The sequence below is a fragment of the Budorcas taxicolor genome, chromosome 1 (genome assembly GCF_023091745.1).
Source record: "Budorcas taxicolor isolate Tak-1 chromosome 1, Takin1.1, whole genome shotgun sequence".
NCBI lineage: Eukaryota > Metazoa > Chordata > Mammalia > Artiodactyla > Bovidae > Budorcas > Budorcas taxicolor.
In genome coordinates this window covers 177,417,775-177,445,761 of record NC_068910.1, presented here as the reverse complement: position 1 = coordinate 177,445,761, position 27,987 = coordinate 177,417,775, and the positions used below count along the sequence as shown (strand labels likewise).

At 37.3% G+C, this 27,987-nt stretch overlaps 1 protein-coding gene across 1 annotated transcript in view; it reads right to left on the bottom strand.

The window, feature by feature from the left end:
* Positions 1-25,580, bottom strand: part of GPR149 (G protein-coupled receptor 149) — a 93,415-nt gene extending 67,835 nt beyond the window's left edge. Inside the window, exons 1-3 of the mRNA XM_052649960.1 lie at positions 24,561-25,580; positions 23,412-23,604; positions 17,611-18,065 (exon numbers count right to left, since the gene is read on the bottom strand). Coding sequence (XP_052505920.1) covers positions 17,611-18,065; positions 23,412-23,604; positions 24,561-25,580 — 1,668 coding nt within the window. The remainder of the gene's footprint in view (positions 1-17,610; positions 18,066-23,411; positions 23,605-24,560) is intronic.
* Between the last annotated feature and the right edge of the window lie 2,407 nt (positions 25,581-27,987).

The following is a 27,987-nucleotide window of genomic DNA, read 5'->3' as shown; positions in this document are numbered from 1 at the left end:
AATAAAACCACCATATGACCCTGCAATCCCACTCCTCAGCATATACCTTGAGGAAACCAAAACTGAAAAAGACACACATAACCCAATGTTCACTGCAGCACTATTTACAATAGCTAGAACATGGAAGCAACCTAGATGTCCACTGACAGATGAATGGATAAAGAAGCTGTGGTACATATATTCAATGGAATATTACTCAGCCACAAAAGGAATGCATTTAAGTCAGTTCTAATGAGGTGGATGAACATACAGATTATCATACAGAGTGAAGTAAGTCAGAAAGAGAAAAACAAATATTGTATACTAACACACATATATGGAATCTAGAAAGATGATACTGATGAAATTATTTACAACCATGGAGACCCAGACATAGAGAACAGACTTATGAAGATGGAGGAGGAGGAGAGGAGAGGGTAGGATATATGGAGAAAATAACATGAAAACATTCATTGTTACCATATGTAAAATTGATGGCCAATGGGAATTTGCTGTATGACTCAGGGAACTCAAACCAGGGCTCTGAAACAACCTGGAGAGGTGGGATGTGGAGGGATGTGGGAGGGACATTCAACAGGGAGAGGACATATGTATAGCTATGGCTGATTCATGATGATGTTTTGAAGAAACCAACACAATACTGTAAAGCAATTATCTTTCAATCAAAAATAAATAAATAAATAAATAAATGAATAAATTACATGCTCCTTTTTTTTTAACGTTTCTTTCATTATATCTGCAAAATTCATTCATATTATGTGTTAGTTCAGTTCAGTTCTGTTCAGTCGCTCAGTTGTGTCCGACCCTTGGTGACCCCATGGACTGCACATGCCAGGTTTCCCTGTCCATCACAACTCCTGTAGCTTACTTAAATTCATGTCCACTAAGTCAGTGATGCCATCCAACCAACTCATTCTCTGTCATCCTCTTCTCCTCCTGCCTTCAATCTTACCCAGCATAAGTGTCTTTTCAAATGAGTTGGTTCTTCACATCAGGTGGCCAAAGTACTGGAGTTTCAGCTTCAGCATCAATACTGTCAATGAATACTCAGGACTGATTTCCTTTCAGATGGACTAGTTGGATCTCCTTCAGGCCAAGGGACTCTCAAGAGTCTTATCCAATACCACAGTTCAAAAGCATCAATTCTTCTGAACTCAGCTTTCTTTATATTCCAACTCACACATTCATACATGACAAAGGGAAAAACCATAGCTTTGATTCGATGGAACTTTGTTGGCAAAGTAAGGTCTCTGCTTTTTATTATGTTGTCCAGGTTGGTCATAAATTTTCTTCCAAGAAGTAACCATTTTCAAATTTCATGGCAGCAGTCACCATCTGCAGTGATTTTGGAGCCCCCCAAATAAAGTCTCTCACTGTTTCCATGTTTCCCCATCTATTTGGCATGAAGTGATGGGACTGGATGCCATGATCTAAGTCTTCTGAAGCTGTAAGTCAACTTTTTCACTCTCCTCTTTCACTTTCATCAAGAGGCTTTTTAGTTCCTCTTTACTTTCTGCTGTAAGTGTGGTGTCACCTGCATATCTGAGATTATTGATATTTCTCCCAGCAATCTTGATTCCAGCTTGTGTTTCATCCAGCCCAGCATTTCTCGTGATATACTCTGCATATAAGTTAGATAAGCAGGGTGGCAATATACAGACTTGATGTACTCCTTTCCCAATTTGGAACCAGTCTGTTGTTCCATGTCCAATTCCAACTGTTGCTCCTTGACCTGCATACAGATTTCTCAGGAGGCAGAGAAATCTGGTAATCCCATCTCTTTCAGAAGTTTCCATAGTTCATTGTGATCCACACAGTCAAAGGCTTTGGCATAGTCAATAAAGCAGAAATAGATGTTTTTCTGGAACTCTCTTGCTTTTTTGATGATCCAATTGATGTTGGCAATTTGATCTCTTGTTCCGCTACCTTTTCTAAATCCAGATTGAACATCTGGAAGTTCATGGTTCACATACTGTTGAAGCCTGGCTTGGAGAATTTTGAGCATTACTTTGCTAGTATGTGAGATGAGTGCAATCATGTGCTAGCTTGAGCATTCTTTGACATTGCCTTTCTTTGGGAGACATTATGTGGTACTCTAGTTTATTAAATTGCATGTTATTTTGGTTAGGGGTTGAAACAGATTTTGAGGGACTTGAAGCTAGTATTGGTGTTCATTAAGAGAAAAGATAAGAAAAGTCGTTTTTCTTAATTTAATAAAATGTATGTCCATATGAACACATTGCTAAGGCTACTGCCAGCCTAGGAAGAGATGAGGGCAAGCCAAGGACTTAAAGTTTAGCTTCTTTGGCTTTATGAAAAATATACTCTGGTTGTGGTATTTTATTGTAAAAAATTCAACAACTTATTTACCTATTCTGATGTTGATGGACTTTTGGTTATCCCTAAACGCTGTGGTTATTATGAACTGATTTTCCAAAAACACAAATGTGTTCTAAGGTAGCATTTGAATGCAGAGTTACAAAGAATAGTAAAGAGAGATAAGAAAGCCTTCCTCAGTGATCAGTGCAAAGTAATAGAGGGAAACAATAGAAAGGTAAAGACTAGAGATCTCTTCAAGAAAATTAGAGATACCAAGGGAACATTTCATGCAAAGATGGGCTCAATAATGGACAGAAATGGTATGGACCTAATAGAAGCAGAAGATATTAAAAGAGGTGGCAAGAATACACAGAAGAACTGTACAAAAAAGATCTTCATGACCCAGATAATCATGATGATGTGATCACTCACCTAAACATCCTGGAATGTGAAGTCAAGTGGGCCTTAGGAAGCATCACTATGAACAAAGCTAGTGGAGGTGATGGAATTCCAGTAGAGCTATTTCAAGTCCGAAAAGATGATGCTGTGAATGTGCTGCACTCAATATGCCAGCAAATTTGGAAAACTCAGCAGTGGCCACAGGACTAGAATAGGTCAGTTTTCATTCCAATCCCAAAGAAAATCAATGTCAAAGAATGCTCAAGCTACCACACAGTTGCACTCATCTCACATGGGAAAGGAAATGGCAACCCACTCCAGTATTCTTGTGAAGAGAATCCCGTGGACAGAGGAGCCTGATGGGCTGCTGTCCATACGGTTGCACAGAGTCAGACACAACTGAAGCGACTTAGCATGCATGCATGTAATGGAGAAGGAAATGACAACACACTCCAGTATTCTTGCCTGGAGAATCCTAGGGACAGAGGAGCCTGGTGGGCTGCCATCTATGGGGTCACACAGAGTAGGACATCACTGAAGTGACTTAGCAGCAGCAGCAGCAGCAGCACATGCTAGTAAAGTAATACTCAAAAAAATTCTCCGAACCAGGCTTCAACAGTATGTGAACCATGAACTTCCAGATGTTCAAGCTGGATTTAGAAAAGGCAGAGGAACCAGAGATCAAATACCAACATCCATTGGATCATCAAAAAAAGCAAGAGAGTTCCAGAAAAACATCTATTTCTGCTTTATTGACTATGTCAAAGCCTTTGACTGTGTGGATCACAATAAACTGTGGAGAATTCAGAAAGAGATGGGAATACCAGACCACCTGACCTGCCTCCTGAGAAATCTGTATGCAGGTCAATAAGCAACAGTTGGAACTGGACATGAAACAACAGACTGGTTCCAAATCAGGAAAGGAGTATGTCAAGTCTGTATATTGTCACTCTGCTTATTTTACTTATATGCAGAGTACATCATGAGAAATGCTGGGCTGGATGAAGCACAAGCTGGAATCAAGATTGCTGGGAGAAATATCAATAACCTCAGATATGCAGATGACACCACCCTTATGGCAGAAAGCAAAGAAGCGCTAAAGAGCCTCTTGATGAAAGTGAAAGAGGAGAGTGAAAAAGTTGACTTAAAGCTCAACATTCAGAAGACTAAGATCATGGCATCCAGTCCCATCACTTCACAGCAAATAGATGGGGAAACAGTGGAAACAGTTACAGATTTATTTTTTTGGTCTCCAAAATCACTTCAGTTGGTGACTATAGCCATGAAATTAAAAGACACTTATTCCTTGAAAGAAAAGTTATGACCAACCTAGACAGCATATTAAAAAGCAGAGACATTACTTTGCCAACAAAGTTCCATCTAGTCAAGGATATGGTTTATCCAGTAGTCATGTACGGATGTGAGAGTTGGACTATAAAAAAAGCTGAATCCCAAAGAATTGAAGCTTTTGAACTGTGGTGTTGGAGAAGACTCTTGAGAGTCCCTTGGACTTCATGGAGATCCCACCTGTCAATCCTAAAGGAAATCAGTCCTGTATATTCATTGGAAGGACTGATGTTGAAGCTGAAGCTCCAATACTTTGGCCACCTAATGTGAAGAACTGACTCACTGAAAAAGACCCTGATGCTGGGCAAGATTGAAGGTGGGAAGAGAAGGGGACGACAGAGGATGAGATGGTTGGATGGCATCACTGACTCAATGAACATGAGTTTGAGTAATCTCCGGGAGTTGGTGATGGACATTGAGGCCTGGTGTGCTGCCATCCATGTGGTCTGAAAGAGTTGGACACAACTGAGCGTCTGAACTAAACTGAGGGTAGAATTGTCTAATATATCTGCAGTCAAGGAAATGTTTTATATTTGTGCTGTTCAATACAGTAGCCACTAGTCACGTTTAGACACTGAGGACTTTGAATGGTGGTCAGTACAAATGGGCAACTGAATTTTAAATTTAAAAAAATTACATAAATTTAGATTTAAATGGTTACATGTGGCTAGTGACTACTGTGTTGGACAGTGCATTCTAGAGTGTATATCCAAGAGTGGAATTGCTGGGTCACAAGGCTTGTACATATTTAACTTTTGTAGCTATTATCTGTTTTATAGAGTGATTTTAACAATTTACTCCACAGGCAGTTCATATGATTTACTGTTTTTCTACATTTCCAAACTCTTGGCATTGTCAGATTGTTTAATTTTAGCTATTCTTGTGGGTGTGCAGTGGTATCTCATTGCTTTTTTAAATGAGATTTCCATATTATTCATGATGTGGTATACCTTTGTATATGCATATGGCTATTTGAATTTCTCTTAGGAGAAGTATCAGTTTAAATCTTTGGCTTATATGCTACTGTGTTATCTGTCATGTTCTTATCGATTTATTGGTGTTCTTTATGAATTATATATCCCAAATACAAGTTCTTTGTTGATTATATATTTTGCAAATATCCACCCACAGAAAAGTTTACACAATGCTGATATCCAAATCTGATTCCAGATCAATTAAACCAAAATTTCTGTGGGTAGAGTCAAGACACTTTAAAAAGTGTCCCAGGTGATATTAATCTGACTATGTGAGAGGAATAGATTAGAGTTTAGTGTAAGAAATGATGTGTTAACTATCAAATCGATCTCTCTGGAGCAGTTATGTTAATGGATATGTGGACCATCTCTGGAGTCACATGGTCTGAGTTTGCACCCAGGCTCTGATGGACTTTAGACTTAACTTACTTCAGTTTTTTTCATTTATAAAATTGAGTAATGATATCTACCAGATACCACCCTTATGACACCACTATTATGGCAGAAAGTGAAGAAGAACTAGAAAGCCTCTTGATGAAAGTGAAAAAGAAGAGTTATAAAGTTGGCTTAAATCTCAACATTCATAAAACTAAGATTACGGCATCTTGTCCCATCACTTCATGGCAAATAGATGGGGAAACAGTGGAAACAGTGAGAGACTTTATTTGGGGGGACTCCAAAATCACTGCAGATGGTGATTGCAGCCATGAAATTAAAAGATGCTTATTCTTTGGAAGGAAAGCTATTACCAACCTAGACAACATGTTAAAAAGCAGAGACATTACTTTGCCAAACAAAGTCTGTCTGGTCAAGGCTATGGTTTTTCCAGTAGTCATGTATGGATATGAGAGTTGGACTATAAAGAAAGCTGAGCAGTGAAGAATTCATGCTTTTGAACTGTGGTGTTGGAGAAGACTCTTGAGAGTCCCTTGGACTGCAAGGAGATCCAACCAGTCCATCCTAAAGGAAATCAGCCTTGAATATTCATTAGAAGGACTGATGTTGAAGCTGAAACTCTAATACTTTCACCTCATGGGAAGAGCTGACTCGTTTGAAAAGACCCTGATGCTGGGAAAGATTGAAGGTGCAAGGAGAAGGGGATGACAGAGGATGAGATGGATAGATGGCATCACTGACTCAATGGACATGAGTTGGAGTAAACTCTAGGAATTGGTGATGGACAGGAAGGCCTGGTGTGCTGCAGTCCATGGGGTCTCAAAGAGTCAGACATGACTGAACTGAATTGAACTGATCTACCAGATAATCCTTATGAATTCTAAATAAACAATTATATGTACTGTGTATGACACATAGCAAGTGCTCCATAAGTATTAATCATAGTCATCATCATCACCAAAGATTAAATTAACTGCCTTAGAGAAAGTAACAAGAGCCAGTATTTTCCTCAATGGGACAAAATCAGTAATCTTCCACTAAGACCAGAAACAAGGCAAGATTGATTTCCCTGTCTCTTTCCCGATTCAATATTATTCTAGAGGGATCAGCAAGTACAACTAGAGAGAAGAAATTAAACAGAGGCATAAGTATTGATAAAGAAGAAGTAAAACTATTCTATTTGTTGATGGTATGATGGTACACTGAGAAAATCCTAAATAATTAATGATAACCAATGATTTTATTTAAACAATAAAATAATATAGTAGTATAACGGATATAGTACTAAGGGGCAGGAATCAATATCTTTAATACACACAGACAATAACCATCTAGAGTACCAGATATTAGAGAAAAACCTCATTTACAATAAAAAAAATATCAAATATTCAAGAATAAACCTAACTAAAACGTGTAAAGGTTATAGGAAGAGCATTTTTAAATCTTTTATAGGAATGATACAAGTGTGAACTAGAACAAATGAAAAGGATAGGACAACTTAACATGATAACATTTTCTTTGGACCAACATAAACTTAACAATATCCTGATAAAGCTTTTTTAAAGGACGTAAACAAGTTGAAATCAAAGTTGTTATGGAAAAGCAAGCATACGAGAATAGCAAGAAAAATACTGAGAAAGAAAAAAAAAATAAGAGGAATGGGGAGGTCGGGACTACTAGACATTAAAATTTATTATAATCTAAAAGTCTCTCTAATTGAAACAGTGAGATGCCAGTGCATGAATAGACAAATACTGAATAGAATAGAAAGACCTGAGGTAGACCCAAGTAAATATGGAAATTTAGTGTAAGATAAAGATAATGTCTCAAAACACTGTGGATAATATTTGAGTTTTAAATAAATGACTCCCTTTAGTAAATAATGAGTCAGTTCAGTTCAGTTCAGTCGCTCAGTCGTGTCTGACTCTGCGACCCCATGAATCGCAGCACGCCAGGCCTCCCTGTCCATCACCATCTCCCGGAGTTCACTCAGACTCACGTCCATCGAGTCCGTGATGCCATCCAGCCATCTCATCCTGGGTTGTCCCCTTCTCCTCCTGCCCCCAATCTCTCCCAGCATCAGAGTCTTTTCCAATGAGTCAACTCTTCGCATGAGGTGGCCAAAGTACTGGAGCTTCAGCTTTAGCATCATTCCTTCCAAAGAAATCCCAGGGCTGATCTCCTTCAGAATGGACTTGTTGGATCTCCTTGCAGTCCAAGGGACCCTCAAGAGTCTTCTCAAACACCACAGTTCAAAAACATCAATTCTTCGGTGCTCAGCCTTCTTCACAGTCCAACTCTCACATCCATACATGACCACAGGAAAAACCATAGCCTTGACTAGCTGGACCTTAGTCGGCAAAGTAATGTCTCTGCTTTTGAATATACTATCTAGGTTGGTCATAACTTTTCTTCCAAGGAGTAAGCGTCTAAAATATTCACATGTTATACCGAACACAAAAATAAATTCCAAACGGATTGGAGATAAAAATGTAAAAACTAAAACCATACAAGTAAGAAAACTCGAGTGAACTCCATTTAAAATTGGCTTTCTCCTCTGGTCATCACGGTCATCATCAAAAAGTCTACAAACAACAAATGCTGAAGAGAGTGTAGAGAAGAAGGAACCCTCCCACACTGTTGGTGGGAATGTATACTGAAGCCACTATATATAGCCATTATGGAGAATAGTATGGAGATCCCCTAAAAACTAAAAATAGGGTTACTGTTCAATCCTGCAATCCCACTCCTAGGCATATATCCAGATATAACTATAATTTGAAAATATGTACCCCAATGTTCACTGCAGCACTGTTCTCAATAGCGAAGACATGGAAGCAACTTAAATGTCCATTGACAGATAAATGAATAAAGATGTGAGATATACATGTGTATGTGTATACACACACACACATATACATACACACAATGGAATATTACTTAGCTATAAAAAGAATGAAATTATGCTATTTATAGCAACATGGATGGACCTGGAGATTATCATACTAAATGAACTAAGGCAGACAGAGAAAGACAAATAAAAATTACACAAATGAACTTATTTACAAAACAGAAATAGACACACAGACATAGAAATCACACTTATGGTTACCAAAGTGGAAAGTCAGGGAGGGATAAATTAGGAGGTTGGGATTAACATATTTATACCATATAAAACAGATAACCAACAAGCACCTACTGTATAGCATAGGGAATTATACTCAACATACTCTGCTGCTGCTGCTAAGTCGCTTCAGTCGTGTCCGACTCTGTGTGACCCCATAGACGGCAGCCCACCAGGCTCCCCCGTCCCTGGGATTCTCCAGGCAAGAACACTGGAGTGGGTTGCCATTTCCTTCTCCAATGCATGAAAGAGAAACGTGAAAGTGAAGTTGCTCAGTCGTGTCCGACTCTCAGCGACCCCATGGACTACAGCCTAACAGGCTCCTCTGTCCATGGGGAAGAAACTAATCTGAAAAAGAACGTATAATTGAACCACTGAGTTGTGCATCTGAAACTAACACAACATTGTAAAACAACTATACTTCAACAAAATAAAATAAAAAACTGACTTTCTAAATCCAGAGACAAGTAAATAAAAAGTTGATATTTTTACTATAAAAATATTAAAAATTGTGCATACAAAAGACAGAGTAAGTAAAGTTAAAAGACAAATGGAAAACTTGGGGAAATATTTACAACATATGTCACAAAGAACTAATATCCGCAATATGTAAGGAACCTTTAAAAATTAAAGGCTAAAGGGACAAAAATCCAATTGAAAAATGGGAAAAGATAAAAACAATTTACAAAAAACAAAAAAAATGAAGTGAAGTCGCTCAGTCGTGTCCGACTCTTGGCGACCCCGTGGACTGTAGCCTACCAGGCTCCTCTGTCCATGGGATTTTTCAGGCAATAGTGCTCGAGTGGATTGCTATTTCCTTCTCCAGGGGATCGTCCCAACCCAGGGATCGAACCTGGGTCTCCTACATTGTAGACAGACGCTTTACCATCTGAGCCACCAGGGAAAGGCTCTTAAATGAAAACAATTTAAACTCATTTACAATTATATAACTATAATTTGAAACAACCCTGAGATAGCATTTCTCTACTATCAGACTGGCAAGAACTAAAAAGCATGATAATATATTCTATTATTGAGGAGGTGGTGGAAAGGGTCTTCTGTTACACACTGCTGGTGGCAGTGCAAACTTGTATGACCATTTCTAACAAAATTACACTTAATTTTTGACCTAGAAATTCTAATTCTAGGCATTTATCCTAAAGATATGCTTCCAACAATATGAAAATGCATTTGTATAAGGTTATTCACTGCAATATTATTTTTAATTGCAAAGTATCAGAAATAATCTAAGGGGCATATAAGAGAGTAGTGGAATTAACTATAGTATATCTACACTATAGATTATTATGCAGTTATATAAAGAATGAGAAATATCTCTATGACTGATATATAGAAACTTCTAGGACATATTACTTAATGAAAAAAGCAAAGTATAAAAGAATATATGTAAGGAAGAAGAAGATGTAAGAACATGTGCATGTATCTTCTCTTTGCACAAAAAGAAATACAGGATGATTAAACTAGAAAGTATGATACTGATTATTCACAGGGGATAGGTGGGAACAGGAGGTAAGAATGGGAAAATGAGAGTAGGAAAAAGGAATGAGGGTGGATGGTCTACCTTTTCAATAGTTCTGACTCTTGGAAACATGGTAATAATTTCACATGCTGCTGCTGCTGCTGTTTAGTTGCTAAATCATATTGAACTCTTTGCGACCCCATGGACTATAGTCTGCCAGGCTCCTTTGTCTGTGGGATTTCCCAGGCAAAAATATGGGAGTGGGTTGCCATTTCCTCTTTCATGAGATCATCCTGACCCAGGGATTGAACCTTCATCTCTTATGTCTCCTGCATTGGCAGGCAGGATCTTTACTACTACTGAGTGACCGGAGAAACCCAGTAATTTCACATACTTAAACATAAATAATCAAAATCAAAAAGAATGTGAGAGAAACTCAATATGTAATACAAAATGAAGGGAATGGAAATGAAAATAACTAACCTAACTAAAAGTGGACAACTGTGTCAACTCTAAGGTTTAAAATAAAAAAAGCTATACACAACTATTATATTCTAGTTAATGTTTTTTCCCACACTAGCATGGGTTAGGGGAGAAGGCAATGGCAACCGACTCCAGTACTCTCCCCTGGAAAATCCCATGGACGGAGGAGCCTGGTAGGCTGCAGTCCATGGGGTCGCACAGAGTTGGACACGACTGAAGTGATTTAGCAGTAGCAGCAGCAGCAGTATGGGTTAGTACTTCTTTCTCAAATATTTATTTATGCAGTTGGCTGTATTGGATCTTAATTGCAGCACATAGGATCTTCGGTCTTCACTGCAGCATGCGTTTTCTTTTAGTTGCAACATGGGGGTTCTTCAGTTGAGGCGTGTCAACTCTCAGTTGCAGCATGTGGGATCTAGTTCCCTGACCAGTGATCAAACATGGACCCCCTGCATTGGGAGCCCTCGATCTTAGGCACTGGACCACTAGGGTTAGCATTTCTAAAACTACTTTATGTGTATATCAGGATAGAGCAGATAAGTAAATAAATCTGTGGAGAATGAGAACCAGTTTTCTCACTATCAGAAAAAGAAAAAGGAAGGGTTTGAATAAATGCTGGGATATTCGACTGGACTAGGAGCTGTCAGTTTAAACTCATAGTTTTAAATGATTTTTAAAGAGAAACTGATATAAAAATATATATATACATACACACATGAGCATACATACATATATTAATGATCTGTCCAATGATAGAGTCTAGAAGCACGACATCTCAGTAACAATAACTAGTAACAATAAATAGAACCCAGATGTTGGTTTCTAAATCCCATTCTTTAACAGAAGGAACTAGAACTCCTCAGGAAAATGATTGATTCTAGGAATGGGTCAGGAAAAATACAAGATGATACTGATTAATACCTTGTGTTGTTAGAAAGTAAGGAAGTGCTAAAAAGAGATGAGAATGGCATGTTGAATGGATAAAGGCATCAACCTGAATACCTCAGAATAGCCCAATGGCCAAATGTAGGCTAACTGGAGTGATAAAATAAATAATAGTGTTGCTAATAACATATAGATTAAAATAAGTATCTATGATCTCATCCTAACACAAATAACAGGAGAAGAGATCACTTTTTTCTTGCAGGATAATTCCAATAATAAATATAGAAGAATTTATAGAAATAGAAAATCACTTTCACATAATAATTGTTACAGGCAAGATTCATAAATTAATGCTAAAATTAGTGGGCAAAAGTATGATAGGAAACAGAACATTTGCATAGCGTGGCCTCAAAAATATCTCCCTACAAAATAGTTATAATTTACAAAGGGAAACATAGTAACTTTACATAGAGAGATCTGTCAGACACCACCAAGTGATCAAAGTTTATATCATTGTCATAGACATATCAATATCATGAACCTCTTGATATGGTGTGCTGGGGAGGGCAAACAGCACTTCTGCGTTATTCTTGTCAAAAATTTACAACTTCAATTTGATTAATAGAAAACATGTGTTAATTACAAACTCAAGGATATTCTAGAAACAAAGCAAAATGAAACAAACTGGCTGGTTGTCTTCAGAAGTGTCAAAGTCATCTGTAATAAGACAAAAAGACTGTGGAATTGCTAGAGACTGAAGACTCTGAGGAGGCATGACAGTAACTGCAGTAATGAATTGAGGAACAGGTTCTGGACCAGAAAAGAGGACATAAACAGGACACTAGTAAAACTGAAATAAGGTCTATAAATTAGTTATTAATTCCCTAATAATTATATTATCATCATGTAACATGTTAACATTAATAGAAGTGGATGAAGGATATATTAGAACTCTCATACTATTTTAAAAACTGTTTTATAACTCTAAAGTGAGTTCACAATAAAAGGATTTTAAAATATAGTGTTTCCAGCTACTTGAGTTCAAATAAGGGATAACAATTGGAGCTGTAGAAGAGATCTAAGCCATAACTGGGCCGTTCCAACACAAAGCCTTGAAGGTTTAAACCATAGCATTTTTTGAGGATATTAACACAACCCTTAGCTTAAAAAGTGAATAAGATTCTACATAAGCCTTGACCCAATGCTAATCCTCTTGAATCCATAGAAATTGAATAGTTAGCTCAATTTTATTTCATTTCAGCAAATGGTACATGCTGTGAGGATCACAAAATATGTTATGAAATATTCAAATTAGTTTACAATGAAATTTCCTTAGTTTCAACTTTCAAGACTTTAAATACTTGAGATCAAATTTACATTTGTGAACAAGTTTTTAAACCACACTCTAAACAGCCATTCTAAACTATACCAGATAATCACACAAATGGCTCAAACAATTTAAATCAGGTGAAAATTATACTCTTACGTGGAAAAAAGCAGATTTCAAAACAATATGTGCACTACAATCCCATTTCTGTCAAAAGTGAAAATATATGCTTAGGAAAGAGCCTAAAGTTTTATATGATAAAATGTAAACAGTGATTAACTCTGGGTGGTTAAAAGTGAGTGTTTTTCTTCACTTAGCAGCAAACTCTAAACTTTTTCTACAATAATTATATTACCTTGTAATCATAAAACAAAAGAGATTATAAATGTTTTGAAAAAAGAAAGCAGTGTAACAATTTTCAGATCTCTGAATAGTGAGTGGAATTAACCACTCCAAACAAACAGATGTAGCTAAATATAAAAAAAATCTATATTCCAAACACTCATTTTGTGTTCAGATGAGGCTACATCTTTGCCTTGAGGCTACAAACAGGAGGTGGTATGTGAGTTTTCCCCTTATGTCACTTCAGTTTAAAAATGGCAAAAATTACTCAGAGAACAAGTTTAAGCATTTGCAATTATCAAGGTGACAGTGTCAGAGGAACACTAACATCTTATGCTTTATTTAAATTTTTAATAGTTTATTTTTTAAAATGAAAAGAGAAGATGCACTTTTTTAGGGAGAGGAAAGAGATATGTATACTGGGATATTCAAGTCTTATTTCACTTTGGGGACATATATTAAGTGACAAGGATTGATTTTGCCCCATCCTCTTTTTTTTTGCAGTGTATTTCTTTATTAGAGTTTTGATGTTACATCACTCAAATGTTTTATCCCCACATTCTTTTTTTACTTTTAGAAAATTAATTAATTTATTTTAACTGAAGGCTAATTACTTTACAGCATTGTGGTAGCTCTTGCTATACATTGATATGAATGACTTTGCCCCATTCTTTAAACTAATATCCATCTCTTGGTGATTAGATATTAAAGCTGTACTTAAATATTACAAAGAAGTACTTAACTTTGATTTGTAAAACTATTTTTAGATAGTTAAAACATTTTCTTTAAAATTAAAATTTCTTTGATTTCCCCAGTGAGTTTTAAGTTAGTTCTTGCTGGTTTATTCTTCATTATTCCAAATGGTTGGTATGGCTAATTCAAAAAGCAGTCACTTCCAGCACTTTTGAGGATTGTTTCAGAATCTATTTTTCTATATTCTATTGGCGTAGTAGAGGACCTTTCATGTTTTAAATGCTATGATGATATAGAATTATAAGTGGGACTAAGTGCATGATAACAGCATATCTTTGTTGCTAATTCATAGTAATAAATGAATTTCTAGGGCTCTAAGACAACAAATTAAAAGAAGAGAAAATGAAATCCATGGATAACCTGATGAGATTAGTATTAAAAGAGAAAAAGTGAAAGTGAAGTCGCTCAGTCATGTTTGACACTTTGCGACCCTATGGACTGTATAGCCTACCAGGCTTCTCTGTCCACGGGATTTTCCAGGCAAGAGTACCAGAGTGCATTGCCTTTTCCTTCTCCAGGGGATCTTCCTGACCCACGGATCAAACCCAGATCTCCTGCATTGTGGGCAGACGCTTTACCCTCTGAGCCACCAGGAAAGCCCAAAGTGATCTCCAGTAAGCTACCAAGTTATTTTAGAAGTACAATTTTCTTCATTCAAAGATGACAAAACTTTGAGGTTCTAGAAAATTGTTATTTCATTTGAGGGACAGTCATACCATGGCAACCACATTAAAACTTTGTAACTGAATACCTCTGATATTTCCATTTTTTTTCCTGAACTTTAAAACAATAAACTGCTTAAGATTCAACCTACTAGGGGTTCAAAAAGAAGCAATTGTGTGGCTAAGTATAACACTGAAGTTTAGTCTTACAAACGCTCTCACCTCTGATACATTTTGTTGGACAGCATTTAAACCTACTCAAGTCCTCCTACTACCATTTTCTTTATAACTTAACTTTGATCTGACACTCTCACGCCTACCAGAATTTCCAACAGGATATACTGAGAATTTGTTTACTTGCATAAACACTAAAAAAAAAAAAAAAGCAACGTTTATTGTATTCTAAAAAAAAGGGGAGGGGGGTTACTGCCCAGGTGGTGAAGTGATAAAGAATCCGCCTGCCAGTGCAGAGATGCAGGAGACATGGGTTTGATCCCTGGGTTGAGAAGATCCCTTGGAGTAGGAAATGGCCACCCATTCCAGTATTCTTGCCTGGAGAACCCCATGGACAGGGGAGCCTGGCGGGCAACAGTCCATCAGGTTGCAAAGAGTCAGCCACAACTGAATGATTGAGCGCATTGTAAAAATACGGGAGGGACAGTAAAATACATTTTAAATCAAACCTGTGTTTTTTATATCCCCATAACAAAGAACATGGATAATTCAATAAGCTGATAAATTGAACCTAAATGTTAGAAAATACAACCATAGAAGATAAAAAGATAGTGTTTTCATAACTACTACAATATCTACCAAAGTTTAATGTATCACTATAATATATATAAGTTAAGTTGATTTCAGAGCAAAGAAAGAACTTGGAAGGAGAGAATGAAAAGAAAGTGCTTTTCAAGTCATTACCTTTTCCCATGAAACATCTGCTGGTGAAGAATAGGTTAAGAGTTAAAACCAATCTTTGGTCAGAGGAAAAGCTTTTCAACCCTAGAATACATTTTGGTTATAATGTTAACCTTAAAGCCCATAGGTGATATGCTAAGGAAAAGTCATACCAATAACATCAGCCTGTAGCTTAAGGATTTCTTGCTGTTGTTTTAAGATTTATGATAGTATTTCATTTAATTTTAATTAGTCTCTTAAAATATAAATTTACCTTCCCTAAGCATTGTATTATCTATTTTACCACTAAATATTTTTAAAGGATCATTTAAAATCAGTTTCCTGAACTATTTGCTCTTCACAGATGTTACAATATTAATACTTAATAAGAAATCTTTGTAGTTGAAAGATACCTGGGTTGATCAGCATTTTGTGCTTTCCATATATCATTTTGGTTTTTGATTTACAGAGGTTTGTAAGTTGCACATCACTATTCTCATAAGACAATATACTTAGATGTAAGCAGTGTCTGATCCTTTTACATATTCCCCCAATTCTAGGAGAATGGATTATATTCTTCAAAAATATAACTAAAGGCTTTTAAATAACAGCTGTAAGTTCTGATAATTGAGGCAGCATTTCCCATTGTTTTGACAAAATAAATTAGAAAATGAAGTCATTTAAAGTAAGGTAGTATGGAAAAAAACACAAGTCCCACCCAGATATGTTGCTATCTTTAGGAAACTCAAAACAAGCAAAACTAAGGAATATATTATGCTAGAAATACACTCAGTTGTGATAATACAGTAAAACCAAAAAGCATGAGCAAGAGTCAAGATAGCTGTAACCAATAAGAGGTAAGCATGAGGATGGGACAGAGGAATAGCACAGGGTACTGTGGTTCCAAGTTACTGGGGTGAACATGGGTGCACACTGACACATATACATACTCACTTCATCATGAATATTACTTAATTTTTAAGTGCAAGAAAACCAGGAGGTTTAGATTATTTAGGAGCAAATTGATGATGATATTATAGGGAGGCCCCTTTTAGCTGGGATACCACATTGTTTTTAAAATGTGTGTGTCCTATTAGTAATATACTTTTTATTATATTTGTTAATTTACAGTAAATATTTAGTGATTTTTTTTTGAGATATCCAATCACAGAACACTATGTGTAATTATTTTTAATCATATGTTTTGTATGCTTTGTTATATTATCCAACTTTTAAAACTGATGATATCAAAGTAAAACTCATAGTTTTAATTAATTAGAAGAATAAAGGAAATCTCAGATTATTCTGTTCATATTCATAATTGGTGCTTTATGGTCATATTTTTGATCAATGATTACATTATTACTAGTGGATATTTAAAGAATTGTATTTTTAATTTCAGAGACTATGGGCAAGTGGATTTTGATTTATACTGTCAGGTAGAAAAAGGTATCTTTTCCTAGTAAATCAATTGTGTGGAAAGCAAGGCAACTTTAATTATCATATATGAGCATTTAGAGGAAAGAACAATCTTATATCAATATCACACTATGATTTTAATAAAATAAGTACTCCTCACCATTACAGGCAGGCTGAAATCTAGGAAAGAATGAGATGAGCTTAAGGTACAAATTCTTCCATTAAAAACATTATATAAACATTCTTCAATCCTTAAAAAGATGGAACATTAAGCAGGGTTTTTGTAAAGGTTCACTTGGGTATATTCTGAAATAGATCTTTTTTTCCTTGCTGAGTATTAGAAGGACTAATTTCAGCAAGGTTAATAGGTTAGCTATCTAATACAGTTGCAATAGGACTATTTCTTCATCACTAGTTGTATAAACTTTTGCCCCCAGGCCTCTTTCAAGGACTTGTGTAAAGTTTTCAGGTGAAGAAAAATAAACCTGTAAGTTAATTAACTTGAAATAAGTTTCAAGGGTCTAGTCTGAATTTATACAGATTACATGAAGTTAGAATGCTCTACTCTTCTCAAAAAGCATATTTAACTCTGCTAATCCCCAAATATATAGAATTTGAATGAAAGTATAGAACTAACTAAAAACATTTAGAAGTCCTTCAAAAGACACTTTGAAATAAATCTAATATGGAAATTAACTGAGGAAAGTGAATACTATCTTGAATGAAATAAACAACTGATAATTTTTTTGCATGCTGTCATGCTTGGTCTTATTTTTACTTTACAATAATAGCAATCTTTACTGTACCTGACGAGGGGTTCTTTCTGATTTACTCCTACACCATTCCCAGTCTGAAAGGTCTGGTTTCTGACTCTCTTCATGAGAAAGTCTTCTTTCTGGCCCTTCCAAAAAGGTGGTTTCATCGTATTTAATATCACCTTCTGCTTTTTCAGAGAGTAGTGGGTCAACACCTCTTTCATTGTGGGACTCCTCTTCAGCTTCTATAATGTCAGTGTTTGTGCATTTGTTGATGCTTGTTAGTGTGGAGCTGTCCAGAGAGGGTGTGGTGCTGATTTCCACTTTTATGGCACTGAAGATATGAGTGTCTCTCTGAGAGTCTTTTGTAGTTGTGCACTCATAATTCATGAGATTGTGACAGGCTGTAGAATTTTCATCATCATCATAGTAATCTTCATGTGCTATTTTATAAATTCCATAACTTTGCTGAAATGATAGATTGAATTCAAAGCATCTCCTCTTGGCTATGTAAAAACAAAAACAAAATTCCATGATTAGGAATGTAGATGTAAACAGCATTTGAATATACAAAGTGAATAAAAATAAGAAAGTGAGTTAAACCTGATTAGTATGAACTCTTAAAATGATCTTGTCAATTATGCAAAAAAATAGTCCTTACAAGTTCAAGCCATCATGTCATTCTGGGTCTAACTGTTGTCACTTACACAATGAAAGCCTTGACATACATACAGCTCCAGAATCCTGAAGTCTTTTAACAAATTTTATTTAAAACTTTAACTATAAATTTAAAAAAAGTCATATACTTTCAGTTTTAGGGTAGCTATATTGGTCTACCAATTGTGCATTTCTTTATTTTAGGATAAAATACATAGTTTATAAATTTAATTTTACTAGATATTAACTAAGAAGCTCTTAATAGAGGCTTCCCTGGTGGTCCAGTGGTTAAGAATCTGCCTTTCAGTGCAGGGGATGTGAGTTCTATCCCTGGTCTGGGAACTAAGACCCCACATGCATCAGCGTCACTAAACTTGCACACCACAAGTAGATTGTCCATGCTGCCACAACTACTACTGAACCCATGTGCCACAACTAGAGAAAGTCTGCGTGTTAAACAAAAGATCTCCATGATACAGTGAGGTTCCCGCGTGCCACAACTGTAAACGAACACAGCCAAATAGATAAATAAACATAACAAAAGCAATTTATCCTTAAAATAAAAAACTCAAAAAGGAAGCTTTTAATATTCTTTGAGCTATTCAGCTGACAATACCAACAATAGATATAACTGCTTTCAATATTTTAATGTATATCATTGCTGACATTTATGTTTAAAAATGAATACATTAAAAATTAGATAATGCTGAAATAGTTTTTAAATGTTTAAAAATAGCATGAATAATTTGAAATGAATTGTAAAAATGTGCATATATTTATATTTCTGTGAAATTAAGCATTTTACAACATGTCTATACCTTATTAATTACAAGATGAGTCTGGCAGGAATGCATAAAACTTTCTATGGTTTTGAAATATGATGATATCCTATATACACTACTACTATTTGGTGAATACAGTATAAAGTTTTAGTAAAATAACAAATGAGAACGTGACAAAGTGATATAATTGTTTTGTGTGAATGTCATTAAATACTAGATAATTTTTGAGTATTAAGAATGAAGCTATATCAAGATGGTAGACAAAATACCATGTAATATTTTGGTTTTCATCTTTCAAATATGGCTCATTTCAAAACTTTTTTCTACTTGGATAGCTCTGTGTTTTATAGCACACACTTAGCACACATTGAGAGATCCTTGGGGAAAAAGTTTATTAAAAACTATAAACTTTCTATGAAAACAACAGGTAAAGTTTGATTTATTTCCTAGTACATCCTTGTGTCATTCATATGCTGATTCTATTACTGAAACTGTCTCAGAACTGAAGATTTACAAACCAATTTCACTGACTGAAAGACAGAATTTATAGTTATCATTCAGTATTTGAGCCAAAAACACTCTTTGTTTGAACCAGGACACAAACAAAAATTTCTATTCAAAGAAAATAGAAAAGTAGAAACAGATGTTAACACTATCCACTGTCTCATTTACAGTACTACTTAAGTTTTTCTAATAATATAGTTCAGTAAAATTAAATTAGAATTTTTAGTTTAATAGTGTGAAAGCTGAATAAAGGGATGTTTCAATTATTGATAGGTTTTCTTTTTCTCTAAAATAAGATACAAAGTGACAAGTGGTCAATTCAAGGATATTAAGCAAACAAAAACTGTCATAAAACCCCAATTTTATCATGTAAATTGATATCTGTAGCTATATATCTTATTAGCTACACATCACAACTATGAAGTATAGAAAGCAAAAATGAGCAAGATTTTTAAAGAATTAGTTCAATGGACAATCTACCTGCATGTTATGAGGTGCAAGAGGCAGTCTGAGGTAGGCTTCAAGAAGGAAGTCTGATTGTGAAAGATACAATGGGGAACTAGAGCATTCCAGGTCCAGTTAGGCACATGGGTCATGTCATTTAACAAAACAACAACCCTACATAATAATAGGCAAATTGGTTCTATTTTGCATTTGAGAAAACTGAGGCTGATAAAGGAAACCTAAGATTACTTACTTAAAGAGATTTGAATTTAAACCTGACTCCAGAATTGGAGTTATTAGCCTCTATGGGAAATTGCTGTACTGCTAATCAGACCATTGAGAGAAATATGTTAATAAAAGCAGAATGTCTCCAATATGCTATCTTTAAGTTAACAGAAGTATGCTAATTATAAAATGTAACCAATAGAAATATTTCTTGTTAGTTACTTTTCCTTAACACTAGAGGTAAATTCTGACTAACTAATGAAGATAATAGGCTATAACAATATAACAAGGTGAACAGTAACTGACTAGTAACTTACAAGAAGCTTAAGGACCATCTGGATAGAGTCAGGATCTTTTGGAAATCAATACTACACTTATGAGAAATAAGTACACCGTTACATTTGTTCTGGGGCTTCCCAGGTGGCACAATGGTAAAGAATCCGTCTGCCAATGCAGAAGACGTGAGTTCAGTCCCCAGGTGGGGAAGATCCCCTGGAGGTGGATATGGCAACCTATTCCAGTATTCTTGCCTGGAATATTCCACAGACAGAGGAGCCTGGTGAGCTTACAGTCCATGGGGTCACAAAGAATTGGACACAACTGAGCACACACGCTCATTTGTTCTGAAAAGCAAAATCCTATTTAGGACGTGAATTAGCTCTAGTCTTCTGATTTTAATCACATCTTGCCAATGACAATTTTAGACATAAAATAAGTAATTTTATAAGTCAGCTTATAAATACAATTCTTCAGCGTAATATGCCACCAGATACTTTGACTTCATCAAAAAAAAAGGAAGCTGAAAATCTGATTTTTATACTTAGAAAGTATTTTACTTGAACTGTCTGCTTAATTTTAAAACAAAATGGGTGTGAAAGCCATATCCAACCCAAATGTCTGCCACCTGAGACCTCTGTATTAAAACCATCTTGTTTTAAAACCACTTTTGTCTTGAGACAGTAGTAATACAGATTATTGTTGAAAACGGGAGAGAACTATTATCCCTGGAAACTTCATTTTCTGGTTGCATGTCTCTCAGTTTCCATATAGTGAAGCTGAGATGTAGAATCATGTTTATATCATATTTACGGTAAGTATGAATTAGGAAAAAATATGCTCCTTTTCTTGTTCCTGGAGTTTTCAACAAAAACCAAAACAACAGCAACAAAAAAAAATTAAAGGTGGGGGGACATTAATTTGTTAGGGAGAAAAAGCTTAACTGTGAAACTGGAGCCATCAAAGTACTATAACTATATAAAATCAAAGTACTATATCAAGTAACTGATCAAGCTCCTGCCCACCTGAGGATGAGCCATCTTTGGAGTTTCAAAATTGTGTGTCATCCTAGCAATAAGAAAATTTATGGTGGGTCACACAATGAAAATACACCATTCTTATAATTTCCCTGTGGCAGAGCCTGGGATCAAAAGAGAATGAAGCCATTTTAAATGAATGTTTGTCACGTTTTGTTTTTGAAGCCGTGAGTCTCTAGGCTTACATTTCAACATCTTCCTTGAATTTTTACATCTCTCCCTGTATTGCCCTATACAAATAAAGGCAATGGGAATTTTAGAGGAAAAGTATTACTTTGATCTTGAAAGGTGTGGTTCTAATTTCAAACATGAGATAGTAACTTGATTATTGATTCTACCAGCCTGCTGTAGGTTCTTCTGTTTTGTGCAGTACCAGAGAGACTGCTTCCTAGATGATTTATAGTGATAGAAATGTTGTACTGCTTTGTTTTTGACTTTGATAGAGGTGTCCTTTAGTTCTTAAAAAGACTGCTCTAAATTCTTCTTGTCTCTCTTACAATTTTAAATATATAAAGTGGGATTGTTTCATTAATTTAGTGGCAAAATATGAATGTTTGATAGAATGGTAGAACTTTCAGGTCTGTAAATAATTTTTATATGTTCTATGTTCTTCTGTGTTTTCTATCAAAAAGATTTATTATTCATTTTCTATGTCACTGTTGCTCTGGATATTAATCTCCAGAAGCACACACTTATTACAAGTTCTGTGATTATTGTATTTTAAGGGCATAGACGAATTTGGCATCTATTGACAATAAAACTTTATGGCACCCTTAACACTAAAAAAATCTTCAGGTTATTTGAAAATTATATAGACATTAAATGTCATGAATACATGGAAAATGAGCAGTTCATGACTATTGAATGTTATAAAATAGCCCTGTTGAAGAATTGATTACAGAGTATTCTTTAATAGCCTCCAGTTTTTATAGCCCTAATATAGTCTGAGATGGACTGTTTTCATTCACTCTTTCTTCTTTGTTAAACAAAAATATACTTGCTTATTCTGAGCAAAGGACAATTAATGGAAGAGTTAATTCAGCATACACTAATGCATTTATTAGTGTATTGAATTGATTAAATGTAGAACATCCTATCTTTTTTCTGGAATGACAAAAAAGATATCTTTTTCCTTCCTGACAGAGCAAAAAATACAGGCCATTCCTCAACTTTTCCTGTCTTAGTATAGGAACAATTACACTCTAGTGAGCTTTATAATTGATTCCATTCCTGTTAAAGATGCAGTTTGTAAAATATATTTTTTAAAAGTAACTAATGATGAGATTTATACACGAACAACTCTGCCAACCTTTGTCCTTTCTTGAAATTATAGGTATTTGGGGGGGATGTCATCTGTGTATATATCTGTATGTTTTCTAAAAGCAGAGGCATACACTTAAAATTTGTTTTGGAAATGTTTTTAGGTGTTCCTATTGCTTACTCTGAAAATTTTCCAACACCCTGGAAGAATACAATCTGCAAAATAATGGAAATGCTTTTCTTTACTGTTCTATTCAATAATAATAAACTTTAACATAATGAATTTTAACTTTTCAAAGATGCAGGCTTCTCCTACGTAGACTTGGGAGGGGGATTTATTTTCTACTCAGAGCTAAGAGTTATGGTGGATATAACATCTAAAGTCCTTTGTTGATTTCATGCTGGGTTGAATGAATTCTCTCTTTTTTTAATCACCTAAAATAACCATTCAATGTACATGCAGTTCACAGAGTTGTTTCAAACCTGCCTCATTTAAAATTTACTCCAGCACTGTGCTGATAATTGTTTAACATTTCTTCCTTTTATGCACCATTTAACTTGTCCTTGGACTCTTCATCACCTACTAAGGCAACTTTCTCAATAGACCACCTTTCTGGTTTTGACCCTCTGCATATTGTTCTCAACCTCTGCACTATCCAGGACTTACGTTTTTTCCCATCCGATGCCACTGCATATGGGTTCTGCTTGCAGTTGATGATGCAGCCACAGGGCAAGTGTGTCCAATGTTTAGACAAGACAAACACTGGAGTTACAGTGGTGGCCAGGAGGGTTAGCATAAAGCTGAGCATCTCAAAGGGAAGGCTCTGAAACCCCGAGATGTGCTGGACTGCCATGTGGATCTGTAAAAGCAGAGAGCTTCAGACCTACCCCAGGAAAACGTTTTCCACTTTGCCAAGCCTTTTTCCCCCAAGCATGCCTCAGCTCCCTTCTCCAGGCCCCTTTCCTATCTGAGAGCTAGAAGCTCTGCTCCTGGGCTGGCATCATTGGTTTGGGGCTACCAGGATCCTTTGAGAGGAGGCCAGCTGCCCCAGACTGCACAGGCTTTTGAGGGTTTCCATTCTTGAGTGCCCGGTCTGTGCTGGCTGCCAGCTCAAGTTTCCACCAGGAAAGCACAGTTCACCATATGAAAAAACGCTATCCCAGAAAACAGGCCAGCATCTGTGAAACCTGTACCTGGTACTCCAGATGTCCTTTGTCATATCCCTAGCCCCTCACCCCTGCCAGGCCATGCTGGTCACACTAGGGCACCACCTGCCACCTCTCTCCTCTGGCTCTCTCTTGGAGGCGTGAACAAAAGCCTGTTTTGTCTACTCTCTGTTCTCTGTACTAGTGGTTATGCCTCTCCTCCCTTCCTGATGGGGATGGGCTGCGACCTTACTAGGGAGCAATGGAGCAAAGATAAGCGCAGGACTGAAGACTGGGGGAATAACAGAGGCGTACGCTGTTTTCCTTCACTGTCTCCCTCCTTTTCTGAATACTCCCAGACACTGCTCGGAGAGAAAACACCCTTGACCATGACAGATCTGGGAAAACTAAGTCTCCCGCGCCTGAAAGCGCTCCCCGCCCTCCTCCCTAATTTTGAACCGAGAAGCACTTAGCAAAGGCTTCGGGGCTGCTAGTCCTACTCGTGAACTGCTTTCCTCCAAGCGCTTCTTTAAAACCAACCGAGGCAGATTTGTAAGCGGACTAAACTGTACATCTCTGGGTGACCCTCCAAACCAGGGGCGCTGGTCTCAACACGCACTCATACTGTCTGGCATACACATCCGCACACCGTGAGCAACCGCACTTTTACCATCATGGGCAGCCAAAGGGTGACTTTTATCAGCGCTAAGATCAAAGAAAAGCGCTTCTGCGCTACGCTCACGGTGAAGCTCCTGGTGCCAAAGAGAGTGCCCCGGTTCTCGCGCCTGCAGTCTCCAGCCACAGAGGCAGCACCGTGCCCCGGCTCCTGCCCTGGCCCTCCGCTCCTCACGGGTGGACCCGGTCCAAACACGGTGTCCGAGCTCGGGGAGCATTCTCCAGAGCACCGCGGGGCCGGACCTGGAGCATCATCTGGGGACAGGGAAAGCACTCTCCCTCCAGTTGCAGGGGTCCCTGGAGTGGAAGCGCCGCGGGAAATTTCCTGGTAGTTGGCGTGAAGTCTCGGCGGCTGCTCGGAACACAGCAACTGGTGAGAGAGCGGGACCGAGAGGCCGGCTAGTAATCCGAAAGCCGAAGTGTACACAGCGAAGAGGAGCAGCACGTAGGAGCTGGAGCAGTCGGCCAGACAGCCCCAAGGCGTGCGCACGAAGGCGCCCCAGCCGCACAGAGGGAGCGCGGAGAGCCCCAGACTGGCTGCCCACACGGTCAGCGCCACGCCGAGCACCTGGCCAGATCTTCTGGAGGTTGCCTGGCTCCCCACAGCCCTGTGCATCGTGTAAAAGTTGTAGGAGACTAAGAGAGTCGCCTTCAAGTTGCTCGAGAGGCCCTGGCATAAATAAAGTAAGGCAGAGATGGTGCACAGAGACTGGAAGTAGTCAGAGACCCCATTTGGCCACTGCAAAAACATGAAGATGGTCACCGACAAGACGCTCATGAGATCATCCCCAGACCAGGAAGCCACAAGCATGGACACAACTGTTCTGTTCCGCATTTTCAGCAGAGAAACTAGTGAATAAATGCTGCCTGCCAGGGCTGCCAGAGTCATTAGGCACGTCAGGCAAAAAAGATAGATATTCACGGTTCCTGGCGGATTTAAAGGGTCTGTCGAATTATGGTTTCCTTTCCACAGGTTAGAGTCATCTGTTGATAAGTTACTGAGAAACACAGACATTATTCTTGGTCAATGTTCAATTTCTTTTTCAGTAGGTCTGTAAATAGTCTCACAATTAATAAGCATGGCTGTTAGTTGCAAATCAGATCTCATTTTCTCCTACCAAGTTTCCCTCAAGATGTTCCACGGTCATTCCTGCAGAATACGGTCAGACAAGTCTCCATTAGACCTGACTCAACTCATATTTGAAAAATGGGTTCCACTTAAAGCAGCAATAAGAAACTTTTCAACATTTCAATTAAAAAGCCAAAAACTCCCTCCTGAAACCAGCAAGTTTCAGGCATGAAAGCAAAAGCTCCTCAAGTAGACTGGAAAACAATGATGTCTGGATCCTTTTGGGTCCTTCTTGTGGAGCAAAGCAGCTTTGGCTTGAGGTAATCAAACTGTATTCACTTTTTAAGAGCAGTAAAATGATGCATTTGGTTCCAGAGCTGGATTCAAAGGCAGATTATCGGGTAGTTTTCAGCTTGGCCGGTTCACAGACAGGGAGACAGAGAGAAAATGAGAGAGAGAGTCACTGAGCACAGCTCCCCATCGGAACTGCTGTGTTCTTCAGTCAGCCTGTGATCCTCAGAGCTGCAGGAAGGAGGAGTCAGTCAGCTCTAAGCAGGAGAGAAGCAAGAACAAAAGGGAGGGGAGTTCTGTGTGTGAGCGAAATGATGTACATCTCCTCAGCTTGCCTTATTTGAAGCAAGAGACAATGTCTTTGCTAAGCCTACCTTTTGGTTTTGACATATAAAACTAACCCAAATACTTGCTCAGGCTTGATGTGAATGAAAAATAGCATCTTGTTTTCATTTCAGAGGTCCAAGCTACTTTGCTAAGGGGCTGCTTTTATTCTTATCTAGACCTCTCTGATCTATAATCCACTGGAGGAAGAATATCATCAATGCTATTTTAAAGAAAATAGGAGGTACTGGCTTTGTTTGTTTTAAAAATATCTATTGTACTTAAGAATGTCATTACGGTCCTCACTACACTAAACAAGATTTTGGAGACTCTTCGGGTGGAGACATTCTGACTTTAGGCATGTAACTATTTTGTGCCAGTGTCATAAAGTAAGCAAGCTGCTCTTTGAATAATTAACAATTTCTAGTTGTTAAAGTTAGATAACAGTATATAGGGCATAAAAGGGAGGTTACCTCACAAAAACATTTCTATCCAGAGTATTTGGGGTGTTTTGTACAATAAGTGAATTTCTGAACTCATTTTAAGAATCATCAGTTTTGAAAGATGTGGGGCTTAACAAAGAAGTAACAGCAATAGCTCTGGTCCAGTATTTCCCAGGATGTTCTAGGGTAGTATTCCTTCACAGCTCAGCCTCGTGACATGAAGGCTGCCTTTAAAGGGAAAGGACGAGGTTCATATGGTAATGATCTAAGTACATGGATGTGATAATAGAACTCTGATCATTCCTTTCATATTGAAGATAAGTGAAGCTACATTTTGAACCTGACTTTGTGCAAGTGAAAAGTGACTGTATTAGTCACTGCCGGCCATACCCTTCAATAGACACAATAGACCCTTCACTAATCTTGACATACTGTTCAATTTCTCTTTCACTCAGCAAATGGAAACAAAAGCCACCTGTGACAGCTAGCTCAGCACTCTGATTCTTTCTACTGATAGCAGTGGACCTTGCAGAGCAGTGTGAGTAAAAAGGTTCTCAGTTAATTTTCAATATGGTGTTTAACTTTGGCTTTGTAGTTGGGTTGGATAATATGTATCACAATGCTAAAATGCCATGATTAGGAATAAATAATAAGTGTCACAATAACATTTGAGGCCTGCAGACATTCTCCCTATCATTACCATCATTTCTGGGTTTTCTATTAAACGTAATTTTAGAAAAGGGATAGGATACCTAAGCATCATGTTGCCCTGGTCTCTACCATATGACAGAGGGGCAAGAGTGTTACTACACTTCCAAAGGTTAGTGGTGGAATTTCCAGCCAGTAGGGAGCTAGGAGAGAAATCTGGATTTCATTCCAGACTGTGCTATTGCTGGTTGTATAACCTTGGGTAAACATTCTTATACTTTCTCTAGTGTGTTTCCACATCTGTAAAATACAGGGCTTGACTGGATCATTTTTAGGCCCTTTCAAGTTCTGAATTTTGATGATATGGTTTTTAAATAGTTCAGGTTAACTTTGTCTTAATTTTCTTTTCTGCCGATTTCACAGTACTCAATATTGAACTGACGCTTGGGTTCTCCATGTTTTCTCTTTCCCTGTTATGATGACATGGATGCCCTTGCCAACATGAAGAATGTATCAGGTTCAAGCAGTCTGGAATGTTAGGCCAACTGAAGGATCATAGCTGCCCTGGAGGGCTGTGAGAACCTATAGTAAGCTTTGTATGAGTAAGAAGTAAAGCTTATTGTGTAAGTCACTGTGTTTTAGGGGGG